Below are 22,993 nucleotides of genomic sequence, written 5' to 3'. Positions count from 1 at the left end.
AAAGCCATTGCATTTGCGGTTTCAAACTTGTCATGTTGCTTTCACACCACGCCAAGTTTGCGGGAGAGTATTAGAGCAAGCCACAAAGCCCAATAGTATGATCCATTACTAGTCTTAAAGCCCATGTAACTTGGGAAATTTCATATATATATGTGTAATGACTCTAAGAAATGTAACCTTGAGAGTTTCATATGATACAATTCTCCTTCTTCCCATTTATGAAATATAAATCTACAATCACTTTGGTCTTGAAGACAACCTAAAGCTTCTCTTATTATCTTTGTTCTTTACATTTGAATAAAGCTCCGATGAGCTATTGTGTTTTCAGTTTTAGATTTCTCTTTCAATAAGCTCTTTAAGAGCATTATCTATCTTGTTTGAGATTGATTTCAGGCGTTTCTCAAAATCAAACCGGTTATAATTAACGATATATTAGAATTAATAATTAACGATATAATATAATTAATAATTAATGATATAATAGAATCAAACCGGTTTGGTTTAATTTTACCCACCACCGGTTTAAATTTTGAACCGTACCTCACCATCCAAAAGCAAAGAGAGTCTCGGAGAGCTTTTTTAGGTCGAGACCAATGGCGCCTCATGAGATTCGCCGTCCGTTTAAACGACGACCTATCTCCGATCAACAGAAACGTCGAGAGCTTTCTCTTCTCCGTCAGTCTCAGCATCGCAGTGACGCTCAGCAGCGAGCTCGAAACCTCGCCTCTTCCGTAATCTCGCTCCAATCCTCCTCTTCCGATGTCGACCCGGAGATACTATTCGAAGCCGTGCCCGAGCTCGACGAAGGAACCGAATCGGAATCGAGTAGCTTTGACGTTCGTCAAGCTTCGAGGCTCAGAGGACCTGAGGCTCGCAAGTGGTTCGCGAGGCAGCTTATGTTACCAGAATGGATGATCGACGTCCCTGATAATTTGAGCCGAGACTGGTACTGCTCCTATTTTGATGCTTCTCTCCTCTCGCTTCATAAATGAGTCTGATTATGAGAAATGGTTGGTTTATTTAGGTATGTATTAGCAAGGCCAGCTGGCAAAAGATGTTTCGTAGTTTCATCTGATGGAACAACAGTAAGTAGAGTACGCAATGGATCCATCTTACATCATTTCCCTTCTGCGTTGCCTGGTGGTGCCAGGAAAAAAGGCGCTTCTGGCCCTGCAAACTCATACTCTATACTAGACTGTATCTTTCACGAGGTAAAAGATTCTTTTTTTTTTTCTCTGATTTATAATCCCCATTCTTGAGCTTACTAGGATGCGGTTTTGTTACTGTTTATGCAGTTTGATCAGACATATTATGTGATTGATATGGTTTGTTGGAGGGGTTACTCGCTTTATGAATGTACAGCAGAGTTCAGGTTCTTTTGGTTGCAATCTAAACTTGCTGAGACTGGTGCTTGTGATCCGCCTTCCTTTTATCATAAGTTCAGGTTCAGTGCTGTTCCTTTTTATAACTGCGACCAAACCGGACTTCACTCCGCTTATACAGGTTCATTACCTTATGTCAAGGATGGACTGTTGTTTTATAACAAGTAAGTGCATCATTTCATCTCTCGCCATTAAGTTTACTGCGACTCCCATCTTTCCTTCTCCTGCTGTCTGCACTTACAAAAAGTTTGGGTGCCTTAAGGTTTCTAGCTGCGAATCAGTTGTTTTCTTGTTAATCTAGTGGAGGACTGTTATGAACCTCTTTATTGCTTGAGAATTAAGAAAGATATGAATGCTTAGCTCCCTCTTAACCCTAATTCTCTCTTAGAGATTAAGGTTAATTCTTGGGGCTTCCCCTCTCATTAATCAATAAAGACCATTATATAGGCCTTGATACAACTTAGTTAAAACCCTAGTAGAATATAGTAAATACTTTAACGTAGAATGGAAATTATGAAAACCAAATTCATAAACTAAAGCACCAAAACTATTTAAATAAAATATCCTAAACGATGGCCTAATCAACCTAACCATAGTCTTGTATCATTACTCCCCTCCTCCACTCGGAGCTTGTCCTCAAGCTCCAACTGCGGGTACACGATTCTAGAAGCTTTGTGACTGCTTCCTTGCACTTTTTCTTCTCACCCAACACGAGCTTATGAGCTGACTCAACATCAGCTATGATTGAGAACGTGTGCTTAAAAGAAATCCTCACGTAATTACCGGTAGCGTCCACTTGCTGCGTTTTCTTACAGGCAAAGACTCTTCATCCTCAATCTTCACTACAAGAGGTGAATCATACATTACCTCCTCCATCAAGAGGTTTTGTTCCTCTGGCTTCAGCACAGACACCGGAGCTCCTAACGTCGCTGCCGCCGGTTTTGCCATTGTTGTCACGGCCGGTGGCTTTGAAGTTACTGTCGGTGCTTTCAAAGTCACCGTCTCCAGCACACCTCCCCTCACGTGGTTTGGTTCCACCGAAACCACAACCAACACCGGATCTGGTTTCGATGTCACCGTCTCCAACACCGCCTGCTGTTTTTTCTTCATCTCCTCTTGCTCCAACGTCGCTTGGAGCTTTTTCAACATCTCACGCAGCTCAGCAAAATCTGTCCTCAAGGAATCGCATAGAGACTTAGCTCTCTGTATAGGATCGGACGGCTCAGCTCCCTTCATAGGATCGTTCCGCTCTGATACCAAATTGTTATTCCCTTGATTTCGCAGATTTCCCTCTTCATGTCTTCCATCTTTGTGTCCAAACTCTCTATCTTTGCAAACAACTTTGCGAGTTCTGCCGCAACAAAATCGTTCTCACCCATTGAATCGGTTGGCTCTGATACCAAATTGTTATGAACCTCTTTATTGCTTGAGAATTAAGAAAGATATGAATGCTTAGCTCCCTCTTAACCCTAATTCTCTCTTAGAGGTTAAGGTTAATTCTTGGGGCTTCCCCTCTCATTAATCAATAAAGACCATTATATAGGCCTTGATACAACTTAGTTAAAACCCTAGTAGAATATAGTAAATACTTTAACGTAGAATGGAAATTATGAAAACCAAATTCATAAACTAAAGCACCAAAACTATTTAAATAAAATATCCTAAACGATGGCCTAATCAACCTAACCATAGTCTTGTATCAAGGACTATTGTAACTAGCCTAGGACCTTAAGTCTTTAGTTGAGAGCTAAAGGTTTTGAAGGGAAGTTAGGGAAATGCATTTGGATATGAAGATATAGGGTTTTGATGAATGATGATTATATTAGAAAGAGGACAGATCTTTTTTCATCTGTTTTATGGACGTTGCTGTATAAATCACTGGTTACTTCATACTCTTGTTATGGTATCATTGTCTCGTTGGTCTAGTGTTCTTCTATGACTCTTTCCCCACTAAATTACATGCAATACTCGCAGGCATGCACATTATCATACTGGAAATACTCCTCTGGTGTTGATATGGAAGGATGAGAGCTGTAGTCAGTATGTCATCGATACAGATAACAATGGAGAAGTTCCAAATCAACAACATGTAAGTGGATTTGACATACATTTACAGCTCATGGTTTTTTCATAACAGAGTGTTTAGTGTTACACTCCCATTTACAAAGTCTTAACTTATATTCTCTGTATCTTGTAAAATCAGATCGTCTTGGAGTTGCAAGAAGAAGGAAAACTTGTAACATCAGATGATCCACCTGTACCATTCAGTTGCTTAAATGCAGATTTTGTAAAACAGGTATGTCAAAATACAGTAGAGTGATTATTATTTCCGTATGTCTTTTAACCAAGGTTGTATGATCAGCATTTGGGCAAATTGAAAAGTGTAAAAGCATAGATATTATCTTCTTTCTGAATTACTGTGCCTATGTTTGTTATAGAGACGCCATATACTCGTAAGGTAGTGATATTGCTCAGTAATATCTTCTTTCTAGGACCAACAGATTCCTCTAGCTTAGTACTGCCCTGTTTGTTATAAACTCCATGCAGTCATAATAAGAGGTTGCAGTTAAATTAGCTTAAGGATGATTTCGCACTGTGTTACTTTGCTAAATGTGTGGTTTGTCNAAAATATCCTAAACGATGGCCTAATCAACCTAACCATAGTCTTGTATCAAGGACTATTGTAACTAGCCTAGGACCTTAAGTCTTTAGTTGAGAGCTAAAGGTTTTGAAGGGAAGTTAGGGAAATGCATTTGGATATGAAGATATAGGGTTTTGATGAATGATGATTATATTAGAAAGAGGACAGATCTTTTTTCATCTGTTTTATGGACGTTGCTGTATAAATCACTGGTTACTTCATACTCTTGTTATGGTATCATTGTCTCGTTGGTCTAGTGTTCTTCTATGACTCTTTCCCCACTAAATTACATGCAATACTCGCAGGCATGCACATTATCATACTGGAAATACTCCTCTGGTGTTGATATGGAAGGATGAGAGCTGTAGTCAGTATGTCATCGATACAGATAACAATGGAGAAGTTCCAAATCAACAACATGTAAGTGGATTTGACATACATTTACAGCTCATGGTTTTTTCATAACAGAGTGTTTAGTGTTACACTCCCATTTACAAAGTCTTAACTTATATTCTCTGTATCTTGTAAAATCAGATCGTCTTGGAGTTGCAAGAAGAAGGAAAACTTGTAACATCAGATGATCCACCTGTACCATTCAGTTGCTTAAATGCAGATTTTGTAAAACAGGTATGTCAAAATACAGTAGAGTGATTATTATTTCCGTATGTCTTTTAACCAAGGTTGTATGATCAGCATTTGGGCAAATTGAAAAGTGTAAAAGCATAGATATTATCTTCTTTCTGAATTACTGTGCCTATGTTTGTTATAGAGACGCCATATACTCGTAAGGTAATGATATTGCTCAGTAATATCTTCTTTCTAGGACCAACAGATTCCTCTAGCTTAGTACTGCCCTGTTTGTTATAAACTCCATGCAGTCATAATAAGAGGTTGCAGTTAAATTAGCTTAAGGATGATTTCGCACTGTGTTACTTTGCTAAATGTGTGGTTTGTCCCATGTTGGATATTATAGTCAGGACTGTTGTCAGGAAGTCTTATTCGCTTTGCCATTGGCGATGGAGGGCTGAACTGTGTGGATGGTAGATTTGAGAAGGCGGATTTGCAATATATTGGTGTGTCAAATCGAGCCCGAGCCTTTGCTGATAGCTATTCCAAGGTTGGTACTCTCTTTCTTTGCATATAGCATACCAACTTAGGACAATCATATTTATGAATTGACTCGAGCATTTATAATCCATCTTGCAGATCATGTTTCAATATATGGCCCGACATTCTCCCCTGAAAGTAGAAGATCTTGCATCTACGATTTCACATGAGAACCAACAAGACAAGACCCCTGAAGTAGAGATGTCGGATTGACCAGAAGAGAGTATCAAAAGTATATTGTTTGGTCACTGTGTCGTGTTCGTGTAAACAGAGGGAAGCAAATTCTTAAAATCGTAGCCACCTTTTTTGGCTTCTCACACGAGTTACGATTAGAGTTAGTTTGTTCCATGAAAATGACGATTTTTTTTTGTTTTATATTGTCTACAGAGTAAAAGTAAAACCCTGCAATTGAAGAAATCAACAAATATTGTCCAAAAAATGAGTAAAGCCCTATTAAATAATAAAAAAGCTAAGAAGCTAATTGTTTCGAAGGAAAACGATGTAAACAGAAGAAAGATCATCCAGCTGATGTGGTGGGCTCGCAGCTATCGTGAGTGCAAGCCAAAACATCTCTGTAATCTCTAGAGATATTGAAGGAGTCGTACACTTGGCCAGTGCTGCTCTTCTTGTACTCAAAGAGAAGCGATGAGTGATCAGAAGCAGTCAACTTCACAAACCCAAAGTCATAGTCTCTGACCAAACTCCATTTGGGTACCAGTGAGCTAAAGGGAGACAAGTGACTTCCTGCACCACCCACAACAACGTGGATAGTTCCTTTGAAGGTCCCTGAGTAGTGATCCTTATCGTTGTTCACACATTGGCTCTGCAATAGAAAACAAAAAGGTAAGATAAGAGCTTAGAGACAACGCTACATCGATGAGACGGAAATCAAGCAAATTATGATGGGATCAAACCTCGTAAATGGGGCAGCTTCGCTCATAGTTATGGACATGGCCGTAGAAAGCAAGGTCCACTTTGTACTTCTGCCACAGTTTCTGTAGGCTTTCTCTTCCCATAGGCTCTTCAAAGGTTCCTTCTTGGCCATACCAATCATTGGTGGAATAACCAAGGACACGATGAGCCATAAAAATGAGCCAAGGCTGAGTCTTTCTGTCTACAGAGGCAAGGCAACGCTCGATGAATTGGTATTGCTCTGTGCCTTCTCTCCAATCGTGTTCAGTGTCTGCTATACAGAAGCGGAACATCCCGTAATCCGCTCTGTACCTGCCCATTCAACCCGACATATGTAAGATATTGTTCTGGAACTTGCAAGAAATCGTCAATGGTTAACAAAACTTTACCAGAATTTAGCTCGGTTCTCAGCAGGAAAGTAGAACATGGTCTCTGCAGGAACACCACACTCTCCTCCAGAGTCTGTCCGGGCATAGAAGGATCCAGTGTCTGGCCAATCACGCTCGTGGTTGCCACTGTAATGAAAAAGAAATGACTTAAAGCACTACAAGAGTAGTAGAGGAAGAAGAACAATGATGAAGCTTTTCTTATTGACAAACCTCCCGACCATGTAGGGGACAGTAGAAGCGATGGGCTCGATTTGAGATGTGAACTGATCCCACTGGGAGAGGTAGCCATTGGAATAAGTGAGATCTCCAATGTGGAAAACAATGTCAATGTTCTTCAAGTCCTTGATGAGTTGGTCTGTTGTATTGAGGGAACCAGGTTGGTAATCATTGTACTCATTAGACCCATCTCGCTCACCCTGAAATATATTTTAATCAAGAACAACCATTTGAGATAATAGTCTGAGAGCACATGGAGATCATAATGGCCTAAAAGAAACATACCTTCCCCATGTCACCAAATATTATGACCCGTTGTAACGAGTCTTGTCCAGGGTAAGGAGATGACACGAAGGTGTAATTCTTGCTCCAAATCGTCGACCCATTGACCAAGTCATGGCCTAGCCTATATGTGTATCTGTAAACCAAAGGATTGAGAGTTAACTAACAGTTATGAAGCTAAATTAATACTCCGGGTTTAGACTAAAAAGAAGCAAAGTAGAGATGTCATACTCGCGGTTTGGCCAGAGTTCTTTCAAGAAAGCAGTATGAAAGAAACCAGGATCACGCCAACCAACGCCCCGAGCAGGATTACCTGTGTAAGCATCACATATATCCACAAATCAAATCTCTAGAATGATGCAGATGACTGAAATATCGCAACACTGTTGCCTCAGAGATCACAGCGAAAGATATACAAAACAGGACGTACCACACAGGCTGTTTCTGTTGAAGGTGATTGTTCCAGCTGGCGATCTCTTACTTGTAAGTCCCTTTGCACTCCATTCAACGAAAGGAACAGCCTCATTTATGTTGTACCCACTCGTCCATGTCACGGTCATCTATCAAAAGCTCAAAAACAAGCCTGTTTTAACGAACTCCAAAAAAGTTTGTATTCTCCAAGACCCAAGGCCTTTTGACTCAAGTTGTGGAAAAACTTACTTCATCCCAGTTCTTGGTTAATGCAAGACGCGGGTAGACAGGTGCTTTAGGATTGACGAAAGCTACAGGATTGGATTGCCCGAGAAGATGTGGCTGCAGTGATATTCAAAAGATCATTAAGTCCACTTGGTATTGCAGGTATACAAATATACTAAACTGAGAAAGCTACTATAGTTAACCTACCATTTTAACATCATTGGTAAACAGTGCAAAAGAGATATCAGCTCTCTGATTTATCATCTGCAACTTGAAAGTCACATTCCCTGACTTCATATACTCCGGATGAGTGTTACAATACAAGTACTGGCAAATAGAAAAAGGAATGTTACCAGGAGGACTTAAATCAAGATATCACAGGTCAATCAATATATGTAAAACAAACCAAACCTTGATGGGAGATGCGCATATGTAAGGAGTTTTCTCTTTGCCACCAGTTGTTGGCCAACAGTTACCCGAGCTAACAACAAAGACGAGTCAAATAATAATGCACAAAAGGCACATTTCACAATCTATAACAAAAATAGATGTAGTTTAGAAAAAAAAATACTCGAATTTAGCTGGCGAGAAAACTCCAATCCAATCGTTTGAAGCGGGCTTGGGGTTGGAGATAGCAACATGTACCCATTCAGTATCTTCACCCTGTTAGATCAGAGACACATCAAAACCAATCGAAGCTATCAAGACTAGAACGGCTAAACTCAAGCTATCATACAAATTTTTTTTACATTTAAATCATCTCTTTAAAATACATCAGTAAAACTAGAATCCGACAAGAACAAAATAACATCAAGATCAAGAAATTGGGTTTTTTTTTTAAAACCTGGGAACCAAGAACTTCAGGGGAAGCGTGAATCTTGACAGAAGTGTCCAAAGCAAGACTGGTTTCGTAAATGTTAATCTTAGCCAGTGCTTGATCTCCACGACCATTGGCATTAGCATGACCAAAACATAAGCTCGAGCTTAGCAGTGCGGTGAAGCACAGAATCACTAGTAAAAACACTCTAGCCATGTTTTTTCTTTGTTGTGACTTGGAAACAAAAACCTAGAGCTGTATACTTATTATATATAATCCAGGATGATATCTAAGAATCTTCCCAAAACTGATTCATCTCTATCGAATTCAACATTCCTGAGATTATCCAAATATTTTCTTTCACCGTCAAATCTAAGTAGTCGAATATTCTAACAGTTTCTCTTTTTCGATAAAGATAATATTCTAACAGTTTTCTTATTTTTTGTTATAATGATGGTAATTGGTAACAGTTTTTTAAATTTTAATGATAAAACCAAGATAAAATTGAATTTTCCTTCATTTTTTTGGGACTTAAGGCTGACCGGAGTCGGACCGGCTTTACCCGGGAATTAAATAGTGTATTGTAATTGGCCGGGGGGAGCTACACACCGCCGTGGCTTCAAAGGCCTTTGTTCCAGTCGCATCCCTAATTCGGGTCACGTTGGAAAGAAGAAGAAGAAGGATGAAGGAACCATCGAAGAAGAGCGAGATCGAGTACTGCAAGGTGTGCCGATTGCATCACGACCACGGCTCGCGCCACAAGTACTTCCCTCGCCACAAGGACCTCCTCTCTACCTTCCTCGATCGATTCCGGACGAAGATTGCTGACGTCAGATTCTTCCTGAAGAACCCTAGCGTTCTGCGGCCACAAGAGCAGTCGCAAAACCGTGTTTGGTGTGTCTTTTGTGATGAGGACATTGTTGAGCTCGGCAGCTCCTTCGCCTGGTATGCCATTACCTTTATCTCTTTCCTTTCAGTTTGAGCCTGTTCATTCGATTTAGGTTCGTTGTTTTAGCGAACATAGTAGCTATGTTACTTGAATGAAATGTAGAATCGGAGTGTGCGAGAATTTTTTGTTCTTGATGATAGAGTTAACTGGGATTGTATGTAACTCATGGAAGGAGAAAAACTGAATCGTCTTCTGATTACACATAATATTTTGGTTTGGATGCTTTTTTTAACCAGTTCTAAGGCAATCAACCACTTCGCAAGTTCGGATCATCTTAAGAATGTCAAGCAATTTCTTTCGAAAAATGGTCCGGCGATGGATTGCATTGACGATTTCCGTATTTCAGAAGCTAATGTAGCTACGGTATACACTACTTGAGGATTATGCTGCAGTTGTCGCCAGTATTTTTTTTCATAACCTGTGGCACAACCTTTGCAGTTTAAGAGTGACAGAGTGTAGACGTGTGTTGTTTGTTGAAATCTCTAATGACATTCTATCTATACTGGATGCAGTGGAGAAGAAAATGCCAGTCATTGGGAAGTGAAGATGCATCCTCTTTTAAAGGGTCCTGTGAGCAGCTGTCTGGGACATCTAATGATATCCACAATAAACTTGCCTTTAAAACTATGGATAAAATTGAAAATGTTCCTGCACAACTTATAAATTCACATCATTCCAGTGATGTTTTGCCTTTACAGTATAATACGAATAAGTATCAGATATCACATTCAGAGCTTCCTGGAGTTGCACATTATGGTTCATATCTGAACATGGATTCTTCTCACCTCCCTTTACATACTGATCCGCCGAGTAATTTACCAGGTATTCTTTTGTTTAATTATGACCTCCATATTTTGTTAGTTGTAGAGTATAACAAGTTGTATATAATAGTCTTAATGAATTCTGTTCTCTAGGGAACGGGTTTGGCAAACATGTCATTCCTTCTAGAAGCAAGGATTACCCAAGCAGTCAAGATCAGGTGAGTTTCAGTTTTTTNCGTAAATGTTAATCTTAGCCAGTGCTTGATCTCCACGACCATTGGCATTAGCATGACCAAAACATAAGCTCGAGCTTAGCAGTGCGGTGAAGCACAGAATCACTAGTAAAAACACTCTAGCCATGTTTTTTCTTTGTTGTGACTTGGAAACAAAAACCTAGAGCTGTATACTTATTATATATAATCCAGGATGATATCTAAGAATCTTCCCAAAACTGATTCATCTCTATCGAATTCAACATTCCTGAGATTATCCAAATATTTTCTTTCACCGTCAAATCTAAGTAGTCGAATATTCTAACAGTTTCTCTTTTTCGATAAAGATAATATTCTAACAGTTTTCTTATTTTTTGTTATAATGATGGTAATTGGTAACAGTTTTTTAAATTTTAATGATAAAACCAAGATAAAATTGAATTTTCCTTCATTTTTTTGGGACTTAAGGCTGACCGGAGTCGGACCGGCTTTACCCGGGAATTAAATAGTGTATTGTAATTGGCCGGGGGGAGCTACACACCGCCGTGGCTTCAAAGGCCTTTGTTCCAGTCGCATCCCTAATTCGGGTCACGTTGGAAAGAAGAAGAAGAAGGATGAAGGAACCATCGAAGAAGAGCGAGATCGAGTACTGCAAGGTGTGCCGATTGCATCACGACCACGGCTCGCGCCACAAGTACTTCCCTCGCCACAAGGACCTCCTCTCTACCTTCCTCGATCGATTCCGGACGAAGATTGCTGACGTCAGATTCTTCCTGAAGAACCCTAGCGTTCTGCGGCCACAAGAGCAGTCGCAAAACCGTGTTTGGTGTGTCTTTTGTGATGAGGACATTGTTGAGCTCGGCAGCTCCTTCGCCTGGTATGCCATTACCTTTATCTCTTTCCTTTCAGTTTGAGCCTGTTCATTCGATTTAGGTTCGTTGTTTTAGCGAACATAGTAGCTATGTTACTTGAATGAAATGTAGAATCGGAGTGTGCGAGAATTTTTTGTTCTTGATGATAGAGTTAACTGGGATTGTATGTAACTCATGGAAGGAGAAAAACTGAATCGTCTTCTGATTACACATAATATTTTGGTTTGGATGCTTTTTTTAACCAGTTCTAAGGCAATCAACCACTTCGCAAGTTCGGATCATCTTAAGAATGTCAAGCAATTTCTTTCGAAAAATGGTCCGGCGATGGATTGCATTGACGATTTCCGTATTTCAGAAGCTAATGTAGCTACGGTATACACTACTTGAGGATTATGCTGCAGTTGTCGCCAGTATTTTTTTTCATAACCTGTGGCACAACCTTTGCAGTTTAAGAGTGACAGAGTGTAGACGTGTGTTGTTTGTTGAAATCTCTAATGACATTCTATCTATACTGGATGCAGTGGAGAAGAAAATGCCAGTCATTGGGAAGTGAAGATGCATCCTCTTTTAAAGGGTCCTGTGAGCAGCTGTCTGGGACATCTAATGATATCCACAATAAACTTGCCTTTAAAACTATGGATAAAATTGAAAATGTTCCTGCACAACTTATAAATTCACATCATTCCAGTGATGTTTTGCCTTTACAGTATAATACGAATAAGTATCAGATATCACATTCAGAGCTTCCTGGAGTTGCACATTATGGTTCATATCTGAACATGGATTCTTCTCACCTCCCTTTACATACTGATCCGCCGAGTAATTTACCAGGTATTCTTTTGTTTAATTATGACCTCCATATTTTGTTAGTTGTAGAGTATAACAAGTTGTATATAATAGTCTTAATGAATTCTGTTCTCTAGGGAACGGGTTTGGCAAACATGTCATTCCTTCTAGAAGCAAGGATTACCCAAGCAGTCAAGATCAGGTGAGTTTCAGTTTTTGTAACATTTATATAGCTGCTTTTTGAAAGTCTGATGTGTAATGTTTTCATCTGTTTCTCAAAAGTAAATGAAAGATCGTTTGAATTGAGTAAGACAATAGTTGTAGTTTGAAGATTAGTTATGTTTTTGATACATCTTAGGTTTCATTCAAAATATTGACTTGCCCAGTTTAAAATAGTTTGTAACTACAATTTAGGATTTCTCATTGTTATATGCACATTGCAGTCTATGTTAGATAAGATTATCTGACATGTATCTTATCATTCTTTTTGTCACTTTTTGATTGATGTCATCATTCGAGTCAGAGATTCTTCACTACTTGTTATTCGGCTCAGAATTTTTGGTTGTAAGGCAATGCTTTGTAAAGATAATGGCAATAACTATTCCTGTTCAGGAATTTCGTATGTGTTATTTGTGTAATTGATCAGAATAAATCTTCTATCTAATATCTATGTGTGTTGTTTTGATCATCAAAATTTCATTACGGATTGGGTCTATGTGGTCAATTTGTTCAATTATATCACAGAATTCCTTCCGGTGGCAATTACACACTCATTGTCTAAGTCCAGATTTGTTTCTTTCTTTTCTGTGAGCCTATTACTAACGTTGTCTTCATTCCAGGAGAGGAAACAAATTAAGGGCAGTTACAGTTCTCCAGGTAGGGTGCTACTTGGCATTCAAATTCCAGCTGTGTTGTGTTAATTTCATATTAGTGCTTCATCGTCTAGGTTTATGGATTTTATTGATGTAGCCATTCTGATATGCACAAAGTATTAATTGGAATTGTCCTTTTTTAACTTTTCAGGTGAGGTGGGAATGACTAGCATTTCTTCCTCCCATTCGAGCGATGCTTGCGGGAATGTTCACTCTGGAGCTCCTCCACCATGGCTGGATGCAAATGATGGGAATTCTTCTAATGTTCAACTAAACCAATCAGACATGAGCAGCAGCTTTCAGGCAAAGATACCTGGAAATACTCGTAAGCTGAATCCTAATAGGGTTGGCGCTGCATGGGCTGAAAAGAGAAAAATAGAGATAGAGATGGAGAAGAGGGGACAGACAATGAATAGTAAGGTTGATGCAGAGTGGCTTCCCAACTTTGGTCGAGTTTGGCAATCAGGCACGCGAAAAGAATCCAGGAAAGAATTTGAGAAGGAAAAACGGAAGTTGGTCAAAACTGAAAGCATCTCTACAGAATCAGAACCAGTCAAAATACAACCGTACATTAGCAAACGGGCGGTAGGTTTTACCTTTCTAATATTTAATTACAAATGGCCGGTATCATGTCGGTTATTATTTTTTCTAATTCTCAAACATATGTGTGCTCCTTTTATACTCAACATAAATAGATACATTTTGCTTTGTTGATGCTGTTTTGTTTAATTTCCTTCGAGAAATACGTTTCATTGGCCTTATATACATACATTAATTGTGATTGCAGCGAAGAGAGACTGGTGAAAATGGCTCTGGCTGACATCCAAGATGGCAACGAGTACAGATTATTTATGTAGGAATTTTATAATCATCTTTTGCTCCAGTGTATGTCAAGCTATGAAAGAATTTTAGAGGTATGTGAACCTGGATACTCCTTTGAAGTAGTGTGAAAATTGGATGGAATCTTTTTTTTTGGTACGAAGAAAGGGTTAAAGTATTACGTAGCTTTGTGTAATAATGAAATATAGCATAGAGAAGGCCTCTCTGTGACTATTTGATCTTCTTTTGGGTTCTTCTTCTTAGGAAATTGTATAGCTTTCCATTTCTTGTTCTTGGGGAGTTAAAATGAAATAACTCTGTGGTGCATAAATTGTGATCATTTCCACTAATTGTATCCATTTTCTAGTTGGACACACATTTTAGGAATGACTTTTATACACTATCACTATTCAACCATGTTTCCCTGCGCTGGTATGAGATAAGGATGTAGTAGTGTGTCGAACTACATTGTTCTTGATTAAATGTACAAAATTTTGCTAATATCTGATGAGGACGGTTTCTGGTGAGCAAAACCTGGATGCATTTGATTGTCCCTTAATCCTAAACTTCCAGAAGTTCCCTTTAGCTGAAACCAGATTCTCCTGGCATAAGAATTCCCAGGAGAGCCACTTCTCAGCAGTCCTGTGCACATCATGCACTAAAACATCTGTTGTTGAGTTACTACTTCCTTCCCTTGCTAACGCAGCTGCAGTGTATATACTCCCCATCCTACCTGGTGCCTCTAAGTTGTCTCCACGTGGCCCATCAACAACTATCACATCCCATTTGATATTGTGTACTTCCAGTGGCAAATCCTTCAGTTCCATTTTGCAGTGTGGTGAGCCTTGTTGTAGATTATTCATCTTGGGTGCGCATGTGGGATTGGCTCGAGCATGTCGAAGCAGATTGTAAGCATTTTTCACTTCCATCTGATGGTATTTCAAGCTGTAGATTCGTGTGTTATTTGGATTTACTTTAGCTTTTGGTATCATTATCTTTGCAGGCTCATCGTCTAAAATGACGGTAATACCTCTAGTGTTGATTGAAGATAACATGAGGTATTGAGGTGCAAACCCGAAAACAAGAACGTTGCAAGGGGATCTACGGGCAATGGTATCTGATAAGAACTTCTGTTCCTTTTCCGTGAGAGCGCTTGGGCCCTCGTTAGCCCTGAGGTGCTGACTGGACTCGGCTGGACTCAAACGAAATGTGGTTGAAGATGAGGACTTAGATGCAGAGGATGAAGACTTGTATGAAATCCGGAGGAGTCGAAGAACGGAGAGGCTTGATAGAACGAAGATAAGAAGAGGTATGAGTTTACGCACAGTGAACTTTGGCATCTTAATCTTTGATTCTGTCTGGTGTTTGGGATTATCAGGGGAGGAAGGAGGTGAGAATCTGAGTAGAGGATTGAGAATAGGAAGTGAAGATTGATGAAGTTGAGGAGGCATGATTACTATTCTCACCTCTCTTTGAGTATCACCTGATTCACCAAAAGAGTTGATGTCTTTTGGTTTTAAATGATCATCAATTATGTTTGTCAGTTTGTGTCATCTTCGAGTGAATAACAAGGAAAGGTCGCATTGCTTCTGTTCCAAGATTCTCTTTCTTTCCTTTTTTTGGTGTTGTCATGTCATTTGCTTGTTAGTTTGGATTTACCTAACTTCATGATTATTATTTTTCAATTTGTCATGTCATTAGTAGCAAAGATTTTGGTGGAAAGAAATACACGTGTATCTAAGTGATTGCAATTGGTGAATAAGTTTTGGTAAACTGTAGTTTGATGATATGAAACAATCTTAGTAGTGCAAGCATTATTTGTCACAAATTACCCATCAGAGATAAGAAAGAGAAAATCATGGAAGCTGAGATTAGGAATATTCGCAAGATTTGGTCAAGTGTTTCGTATAGGTTTTTTTAATTTGTAAGTTTCGAAACTGTAACTAAGTGTTTGTTTAGCCTCGTCCACCACATTCATCAAAACTTGGAATTTTATAACAGCAGAACGAAATAAGAAGTGAAATATATGAAACAGAATGCAAATTACAGGAGACTGATCTCAAATGTGTGGTTAACTAGGTCCACAAAAAGTTTCCTCTTTCTGAGTATCTGAACAAACAAACAAAAAACTGTGAAGTGTCTTCATGAACACAAAGCTGTAACTACCCTTCTCCACCTTATCTTCCCTTGTTCTCTGCAAACATGCGAAACCAAACTTTAGAAGAGAGCAATTTCCAAATTACAAGGGCACACGGTTTAAGAAACTTTTACAAAGCAATTCCCCCATTCATCTCGAGTCATCCAAATCTCTTCGATAAAGCATATTCCCTTTACATAGTCAATGCAATGTTCATGATCGAATCACAAGTCTATCAACACTTTGAACCAAACCAACAGTTCCATGATATGCATAAACAAATCCTACAAGATGTCCAATTGCAAATTGCTTATTTAGTAATGACCAAAGAAATTAACTTCTACTGTATACAAAAGAGCTTCTAAGAGATGTAGACTAGAGACAGAGCAGACAAGTATTCATCGAGACAAAAACATCTTAGTTATATAGATGACTCTATACTACACGAACTAGCTTGCTTAACCAAATCATCATTATTCAGACCAAAAAAATCCCGAACAGATTCATGCATGGCTGGAAAGAAGAAATTGGAAAAGAGAAATTTTCACCTAAGTGGCACCAACGATGATGTTATTGATGGGAATAAAGATGAGCTTCACAAAGAATCCCACGAATCCCATTACTACGAACCCGATAGCTGTACGCACTGCCACCTTCGTGAACTCTACAAAACAACAATTAAAAAAAAAAATACAGAATCATCAGATGGAGATAAAGCACGGATCTCTCTAATCAACATACGGATCTTCCCAATCCAGAAAAAAAAAAAAAAAAAAGACAAAACGATAGATCCAAGTAGCTCATACGATTAAACATACACAGATCGCTCATCATTACCTAATCTAAAAGACCACCAATTTCAAAAGGCAAATCAAATTGCAAAAATTCGTAGACCGATCTGGTTCAATACCTTTACGATCTGGTTTGTGACAACGCTTAACGAGGCGAATGCTGTCCTTGGCGAAGTCTCTAAGAGGATCGACGACGGAATCAATGGCGTCCATGGCGCTTTTTTTTCTGACGATTTTTTGTTTTTTCGTTTTTATTCGAAAGAGAGAAAACAAATTGGGAGTCTTCGGAAATAATTTAATGACACAATAAGATTAAGATATATAGAGAGAGATAGAGGGAACGTCACATGGATATTGAAGAGCCAATCACAGACCGAGCCTCGACGGAGGTTTGCCATGTCAGCAAAGTCAAACCTTTTACTGGGCTCACTCTGTACCTTAACCCAAGCCCACGAAAACCACTAAAGACACTAGGCTAGATTACACAAGTTATTAGGATGTTCTTGTCTCTGTTAGACGTGTTCTTGTGATCATGTTAATAATATTTATGATCTCCTGCAATCAAATTTTTAATGTTAGTATAAACGTTAAGGGATATGACACTTGGCTTCCTGAGATTGATATCGAGATGGCGGTGTGTACATATTTGTCTTCATGTGGAGAGGTCACTGGGGTTGCGTGGTTCTAGTATAGGAGAAGGATGCCTAGACAAGGCGCTAGAACTAAGTAAATGGATCTAACGTGGAAGGAATGACCCTTGTAGTTTTAGACCTGTTGTGTTGGTAAAAAGAAGACGTTCCACTAATATTACTGGCTATATGCTCCAAGTACTTGAATTTAATTATGCTCTTGATTCTTGGTAACAAATTAAAACATCTCTCCTAAGTTTCCTTGTTTATTACTTTGTATGTTAGGTCCTAAGAGGGATGCGCTCCTAAGAAGAAGATGAAGAAGCACAAGGCTCTCTCTCCTCTCCCTTATGCCTTGGTACAATGTATAAGTTATAATATGAGAGTTGTAACAACACATCATCTAGCTCCTCAGTTGAACAAGCTTTCTTTGATTTTCGCAAAAGGACAAACAAACAAACTCATATTAATGTCTTAAGTAGTGAGTTGTAAGGCTATGGGGAAAAAAAACAAACCATTACATTACTTGCAGAACATATTCTATTTACTCCATGGATTCAAACGTAGGAGCATACCAACCGATCTGGTCAATGAGCTTCTTCATCCTCTCTTCTTGTCCCTTGGAATCTCCAAAAGCAGTAGTGAAAGGATAAACAAAGGTAACCTTAGTGGCCATACACCTGTAAGCAACCACATCTTCCTTCACCAAAAACTCCATCACATCTCTGCTAAATCCTCCTCCTTCTACCTCTGCCACCAAATATCTCCCTGCATAATTAATCAATGTGTTATTTCTTCATAACTAAAGAGTCATTACCACACAGACACTATGATCCTTGAATGGAAGAAAAAAGAGTGACAAGTGATTACCATATGGGGTATCTTCAAGAACCACAAACTTAGGATTCTTCTGAGTGCTAACTATTGCTTCTTTCAATTTCTGTGTTGAACACTACAAAGAATCAGAACGATGCTAACTAAATTGAGATGATGAAGATGTTGGAAAAGGGAGAAAATAGACCTGAATGGGATCTTGTTTATCGGTTTCAGGTATTGGCAATGGAAATGAGAAGGAAGATGAGGTTGGATTCGTGGATACACATCCTGGGTTCGTAGAAGGGCAAGGCCTAATTTTGCTACACAAATTGATGAGAAGAGGAGAGTTAGCATCAAAAGTGAGAAAACGCAAAAGCTTTTCTCAATTAAGAGTGTGGAGAAGAAACAAACCCATTGAGAAGACCGGTCTGGACGAACTTGGATTGGGTGAAAGGAGTGGTGAGTGGCTGAGAAGAGGAGAGAGAAGGAATGGCTAAGGCAGAGGAAGAAGAAGAGGTTAGAGAGAGAGCAAGAGCAAATGAGATTAGTTTTGGTAAGAGAGGGATCTGAGAAGACGAAGAAGAGAGTTCTTGACTTTGTGGGTTTGTCAGTGAACACAAGAACTTGGTGGTGGTGCCTCTTGGCCGTGGCGGGAGGATGAGTTGCAAAGTTGTGACCAAACTCATGTTTGAGTTTATGTTTATGGTTACTCTCATCCTCCGATCCTGTTATTATATTTTCCACTTACATATAGCTAATTTAAATTTAACAAAAATAAAAAAAGCTCTTTTAGTTTTTTTTTTTTCCTGGGAAAAAAAAAATATATATATATATATATATATATATACTAATAGTATATGATTTTCAGAAATCGTTGTTCGAAATTCAAAATTAATATATGGGATTAATGGTGTGCTAAGCAATAAGAACCTTTTGTAAGCTCCTGTTGTTTGCTACTCCATGATAGCTTAATGGCGCATGCATCCCCCAATGTTCTCTCATCCAGTGGTTTTCAGATTTCTAGATTTTTTTTTTTCTTGTTTTTATTCTACAATTATTAAAGTACATTTATTTATATACAAAATATACAATACCCGAAGTACATTGTAACTAATCATATGATTAGAATTGAGTACTTAGGAGTGTGTTAATTATATCCCTTGTTATACGAATTACATTTGAACCTTTCATTAAATCAATATTGACTTCAATAAATATTGACTCATGGCACTAGGAACGAGATATCAAAAGACGTTCAATCGTCGTGAAGTACTAATGTATTTATTTACGTCACTATATTTACACAAGAATTCAAAACATCATACTGTGTTTCTTCTCAAGCAAATAAGCACAGTTTTGATCATTTTGCAAGGAAAAGGGAAATGAAGAGGATTCCATTGGACAAGGAGACTCTATTTTTCCGATTTCGTAGGTAATGCTTCTCTACGCTTCCATACCTTTTTTTTTTGTTTTTTTTTTTGTGCGTGTCAAAGCTTCATAGTATTATGATATTATCTAATAGTAAGATTTTGGTAAAGATGAAAATGCAAACAAAGAGATAAAGATGATGTATTTTTTTTTTCTTTATTATGTTTACATCAGAGTAGAATCTACAGCTTATGTTAGGATGAACTACTACGTACTAATAAAGACCATATATTCCACATACGTATCACGCATGTATGTTTTTGTTTAAGGGTTGGTTAACTTACGAGGAAGACGAAATTAGTTCGGAATCGAAGTAAAGACTTAGTATTAACACAAAAGCACCAGTGACAATCCGACATTTGTTATGTGGTGCCATGATGCCATGGAAAGGTCGCATTAGCTTTAGATGGCTCATGTCTGTCAAACCAATTTCACCGTCATTGACAATTTATTATTACCGTTTACTGTTTTTCATCCCATTTAAATTATATTTAAAATAATCGATTGATATGCGGTTGGAGTGAATCGAACCGGCGATCGAGACGTGGACTACCATTTATGTTTTCCATTTAAGTATTTACTAGAAACAATTTTTTTATTAAAAACAAAAAAAAAAGAGAGAGAGAGAGAGAGATCACTGAGAGAAGGTTGACCAAAATCGACCAAGTTAAGACTAGGTCTTCTTGCGCAAGCTCGGGTTACAAGATAATCCAGTACTGATATACGCTAATTCCAGTTTCTGAAAGCAAAGGGTTTGTTTAATTTGATAGCTTGAGTTTGCGAATGGACGGAGAAGAGCTTACCGAGCAGGAGACTGCCTTGTACGACCGCCAGATTAGGGTTTGGGGTGCTAATGCTCAAAGAAGGTTACTACTTTCTCATCTCCTTATCCTACTCATCACTGTTTCTACTTACTACTTATACTGGGTTAGCGTTGATTTGTTTCAATTCCTCTTTTTTTTTTTTATATTTCCGAGTTAGTTGCTTCTAGACTAGTTGAACTCGTAACTTCTGTGCTCCCTTAGGTTGTGTTCTGAGATCATCATGTCTGTTCTGTTACTGGGCATTTCCAAGGTTCATGTTTCAGCTGAGATTGTATTTGGGCTTAAGACTTTTAAAGTTTTAACTTAATTCGTTCTTATTCACATTTTTGCTTTTTGCTGAAGCTTATTTTAATGATACAATACACTATCATGTAACTACTGTGGCACGGTTTGATATAATGTGAGGTTTGTGTTTTGCTTGCAGATTGACCAAATCTCATGTCTTGGTATCTGGAATTAAGGGGACTGTTGCTGAGGTAGCAGTTGTAACTCTTATCATATTTCTGTTGAGATGTCATGCTTTTCAATTAGCTAGTTAATCTAATGGTCTTTTACTGCCTTTCTTGGCTTTGTGTGTGCGTCTCCATTTGGTGGGTAGTTTTGCAAGAACATTGTGCTGGCAGGAGTTGGTAGTGTGACGTTAATGGATGATCGTTTGGTGAACGAGGAGGCCTTGAACGCAAACTTCTTAATTCCGCCTGATGAAAATGCTTACCGTGGTAATACTGTTGCTGAGATTTGTTGTGATTCACTCAAGGATTTCAACCCTATGGTCCGTGTTTCTGTTGAGAAAGGTTCTTCTCTGATACCTCTCCTCTTAACGTTTGATAACATACCAACTCTTGTCTGATCATTTTTCCAAATCTTTCAGGTGATTTGTCTACACTTGGCCTTGAATTTTTCGAGAAGTTTGATGTTGTGGTTATAGGCTACGGTTCTCGTGCTACTAAAGTATGGATAACAATTTTATATAGTTTCCTCTTGCCCTCATCTTCAGTTGCTTCATAACGTTGTATGTTTTTCTTTTTGTTTGCAGAAATCTGTCAATGAAAAATGTCGGAACTTAGTGAAACGTGTGGCATTCTATACAGTCGATTGTAGAGACTCATGTGGTGAGATCTTTGTCGACCTTCAAAACTACAAGTACACAAAGGTACTTACATGATTTGATGTTTCATCTAGTTCAGTTTTAACTCCATTAACACCTCCTCATTCCATAATTTTCGGTCGTCCTTTATATTGTTTTCTTGGCAATTTTCTTTCCACAGAAAAAGCTTGAAGAGACTGTGGAATGCGAACTTAATTTTCCGAGTTTTCAGGTACAAATTTAACACTAACTTTTGCTTCTAATAATTCTTACATCTGCATATGTAGTAAAACATAAAGTTTTTGGTTTATTGCCGCAGGAAGCTATATCAGTACCTTGGAAACCATTTCCTCGGAGAACAGCAAAGCTCTACTTTGCTATGAGAGGTTGTTACTACTTACAGCAGCTTAATTCTTGATAGCTTTTCGGAAACAAATGAAAAATGAGATCCCATTGCAGATACAAAACAACAAAAGCTGCTCTAATAATCTTTGGTATTCTAATGAGATTTTTCAGTAATAGAAGTGTTTGAGGAGAGTGAAGGGCGTAAACATGGAGAATGTTCACTACTGGATCTTGCCAGAGTCTTGGAAATCAAAAAGCAACTCTGTGAGGCAAATGTAAGCGTGTTCTTTTTCTTTTGCCATTCCTTTAGAAAATGTCACTCAGTTTACTGAAAAACTGAATACTGTAACAGTCTGTCAGCGAAAGCCTTATACCAGATAGTCTCTTGGAGAGACTAATCACCGGTACTACTGAATTCCCACCAGCTTGTGCCATTGTGGGAGGAATACTAGCACAGGTTCTCTCTCTCTCACTCTCTCTTTTCCCCATTCGAATCTTCTCACTAAAAACTTGGAATCTAACAAGAGAGCTTGCTGATGTTGCAGGAGGTGATCAAGGCAGTATCATGCAAAGGAGACCCGTTAAAGAACTTCTTCTACTTTGATGGTGAAGATGGGAAAGGTGTGATGGAAGACATTTCTAACTCTTTTACCTCCTCTTAGTAGTATCAACCAGTGAGTCCTAAATTTCATCTAACTATGATGTTTCATGAGATCCTATTTAATTAATATCTCAATCGTTTGTTTTTTGCTTTCACATTATTATGAAACGTATAAATGAAAAAATATTCTGAATTTTTGTGCGGGTCCGTTGTGATTTTCCGTGGTAGAATCATTTTTTTCAGTTATTGACATCTGAATTGTTCAATTTCATTCAAATTTCAAATATTATGTATTAATTCAAAAGAGTAAAACTCAGAAAGTAAATTAAATAGAGATTAGAGTGAAGATCTCACCAGATTTTTCATTAAATAGAAATTAGTGAGATCTCACAAGATTTCAACTTATTGTTATAAACCACATCCTTCTTACTACTCATAGTAAAGTAAATTGTAAGAAGGAAAAAAATGGAAGAAAGAGAGGAGAAGAAACACGAACGACTGAAGCAGCAGTTGAAGGAGCTTGAGAAAGAATGGACTGACATGAAAACAGGTAAAAAAAAATCATCTGCTGTTTCATGGATCACCGTAGAAAAAGCTGTTGAGTTTGTCGAAAACTCTCCAAGGAAACTAATGCTCTCACTCCAGCACGAACCAGAGGCAGAGATGATACAAGTAGGATCAC

The 22,993-nt window shown here is 38.4% G+C and overlaps 8 protein-coding genes and 1 long non-coding RNA gene across 12 annotated transcripts in view; 5 read left to right on the top strand and 4 right to left on the bottom strand.

Moving 5' to 3' along the window:
• LOC104717787 (snurportin-1) lies at positions 511-5,505 on the top strand. 2 transcript variants are annotated; one of them, XM_010435413.2, is made up of 7 exons: positions 511-946; positions 1,025-1,211; positions 1,296-1,546; positions 3,357-3,471; positions 3,586-3,678; positions 4,997-5,140; positions 5,230-5,505. In XM_010435413.2, the coding sequence occupies exons 1-7, from the start codon at positions 594-596 to the stop codon at positions 5,341-5,343; spliced, it is 1,257 nt and encodes a 418-aa protein (XP_010433715.1). In that variant the 5' UTR covers positions 511-593; the 3' UTR covers positions 5,344-5,505. The 2 variants fall into 2 exon arrangements, 1 of the variants encoding a protein (XP_010433715.1); XR_756298.2 differs by lacking the exons at positions 511-946; positions 1,025-1,211; positions 1,296-1,546; positions 3,357-3,471; positions 3,586-3,678 and adding exons at positions 4,321-4,443; positions 4,558-4,650.
• LOC104717783 (probable inactive purple acid phosphatase 24) lies at positions 5,520-10,646 on the bottom strand. Of its 3 annotated transcripts, XM_010435410.2 has the most exons (13): positions 10,336-10,646; positions 8,410-8,481; positions 8,137-8,228; positions 7,977-8,046; positions 7,773-7,892; positions 7,590-7,682; positions 7,360-7,489; positions 7,161-7,242; positions 6,933-7,065; positions 6,642-6,847; positions 6,432-6,557; positions 6,045-6,354; positions 5,520-5,953 (listed from the first exon to the last, which is right to left on the bottom strand). In XM_010435410.2, exons 1-13 carry the CDS (start codon positions 10,450-10,452, stop codon positions 5,648-5,650), a joined length of 1,857 nt encoding a protein of 618 aa, XP_010433712.1. In that variant the 5' UTR covers positions 10,453-10,646; the 3' UTR covers positions 5,520-5,647. The 3 variants fall into 3 exon arrangements, with proteins under 3 accessions (XP_010433712.1, XP_010433711.1, XP_019086686.1); XM_010435409.2 differs by lacking the exon at positions 10,336-10,646 and having other exon boundaries at positions 8,410-8,792; XM_019231141.1 differs by lacking the exons at positions 8,410-8,481; positions 10,336-10,646 and having other exon boundaries at positions 7,977-8,017; positions 8,134-8,206.
• Positions 8,931-10,315, top strand: LOC104717784 (TITAN-like protein). Its single transcript, XM_010435411.2, has 5 exons — positions 8,931-9,327; positions 9,568-9,694; positions 9,844-9,928; positions 10,038-10,153; positions 10,246-10,315. Exons 1-4 carry the CDS (start codon positions 9,065-9,067, stop codon positions 10,097-10,099), a joined length of 537 nt encoding a protein of 178 aa, XP_010433713.1. The 5' UTR covers positions 8,931-9,064; the 3' UTR covers positions 10,100-10,153; positions 10,246-10,315.
• On the top strand, positions 10,785-13,896 carry LOC104717786 (TITAN-like protein). Its single transcript, XM_010435412.2, has 7 exons — positions 10,785-11,181; positions 11,422-11,548; positions 11,698-12,007; positions 12,100-12,164; positions 12,802-12,838; positions 12,986-13,419; positions 13,622-13,896. The coding sequence occupies exons 1-7, from the start codon at positions 10,919-10,921 to the stop codon at positions 13,652-13,654; spliced, it is 1,269 nt and encodes a 422-aa protein (XP_010433714.1). The 5' UTR covers positions 10,785-10,918; the 3' UTR covers positions 13,655-13,896.
• On the bottom strand, positions 14,061-15,381 carry LOC104717782 (probable methyltransferase At1g27930). Its single transcript, XM_010435408.2, has one exon. The coding sequence runs from the start codon at positions 15,102-15,104 to the stop codon at positions 14,151-14,153; it is 954 nt and encodes a 317-aa protein (XP_010433710.1). The 5' UTR covers positions 15,105-15,381; the 3' UTR covers positions 14,061-14,150.
• LOC104717781 lies at positions 15,627-16,878 on the bottom strand. Its single transcript, XR_756297.1, has 3 exons — positions 16,701-16,878; positions 16,339-16,454; positions 15,627-15,847 (listed from the first exon to the last, which is right to left on the bottom strand). It is a non-coding gene; the product is annotated as a protein transport protein Sec61 subunit gamma-1 (long non-coding RNA).
• On the bottom strand, positions 17,615-18,761 carry LOC104717780 (thylakoid lumenal 17.9 kDa protein, chloroplastic). Its single transcript, XM_010435407.2, has 4 exons — positions 18,438-18,761; positions 18,232-18,346; positions 18,081-18,150; positions 17,615-17,978 (listed from the first exon to the last, which is right to left on the bottom strand). The coding sequence occupies exons 1-4, from the start codon at positions 18,740-18,742 to the stop codon at positions 17,755-17,757; spliced, it is 714 nt and encodes a 237-aa protein (XP_010433709.1). The 5' UTR covers positions 18,743-18,761; the 3' UTR covers positions 17,615-17,754.
• On the top strand, positions 20,052-22,504 carry LOC104717779 (SUMO-activating enzyme subunit 1A). The gene is made up of 10 exons (XM_010435406.1): positions 20,052-20,320; positions 20,703-20,754; positions 20,877-21,072; positions 21,150-21,229; positions 21,315-21,431; positions 21,547-21,597; positions 21,685-21,751; positions 21,882-21,985; positions 22,063-22,167; positions 22,256-22,504. Exons 1-10 carry the CDS (start codon positions 20,238-20,240, stop codon positions 22,370-22,372), a joined length of 972 nt encoding a protein of 323 aa, XP_010433708.1. The 5' UTR covers positions 20,052-20,237; the 3' UTR covers positions 22,373-22,504.
• LOC104717778 overlaps positions 22,584-22,993 on the top strand; it is a 2,334-nt gene continuing 1,924 nt past the window's right edge. Inside the window, exon 1 of the mRNA XM_010435405.1 lies at positions 22,584-22,983. Within this exon, the coding sequence (XP_010433707.1) occupies positions 22,777-22,983 (207 nt within the window). The 5' untranslated portion in view covers positions 22,584-22,776. The remainder of the gene's footprint in view (positions 22,984-22,993) is intronic.

The sequence above is a fragment of the Camelina sativa genome, chromosome 10 (assembly GCF_000633955.1).
Source record: "Camelina sativa cultivar DH55 chromosome 10, Cs, whole genome shotgun sequence".
Lineage (NCBI taxonomy): Eukaryota > Viridiplantae > Streptophyta > Magnoliopsida > Brassicales > Brassicaceae > Camelina > Camelina sativa.
This window is presented reverse-complemented; position numbering and strand designations above follow the sequence as displayed.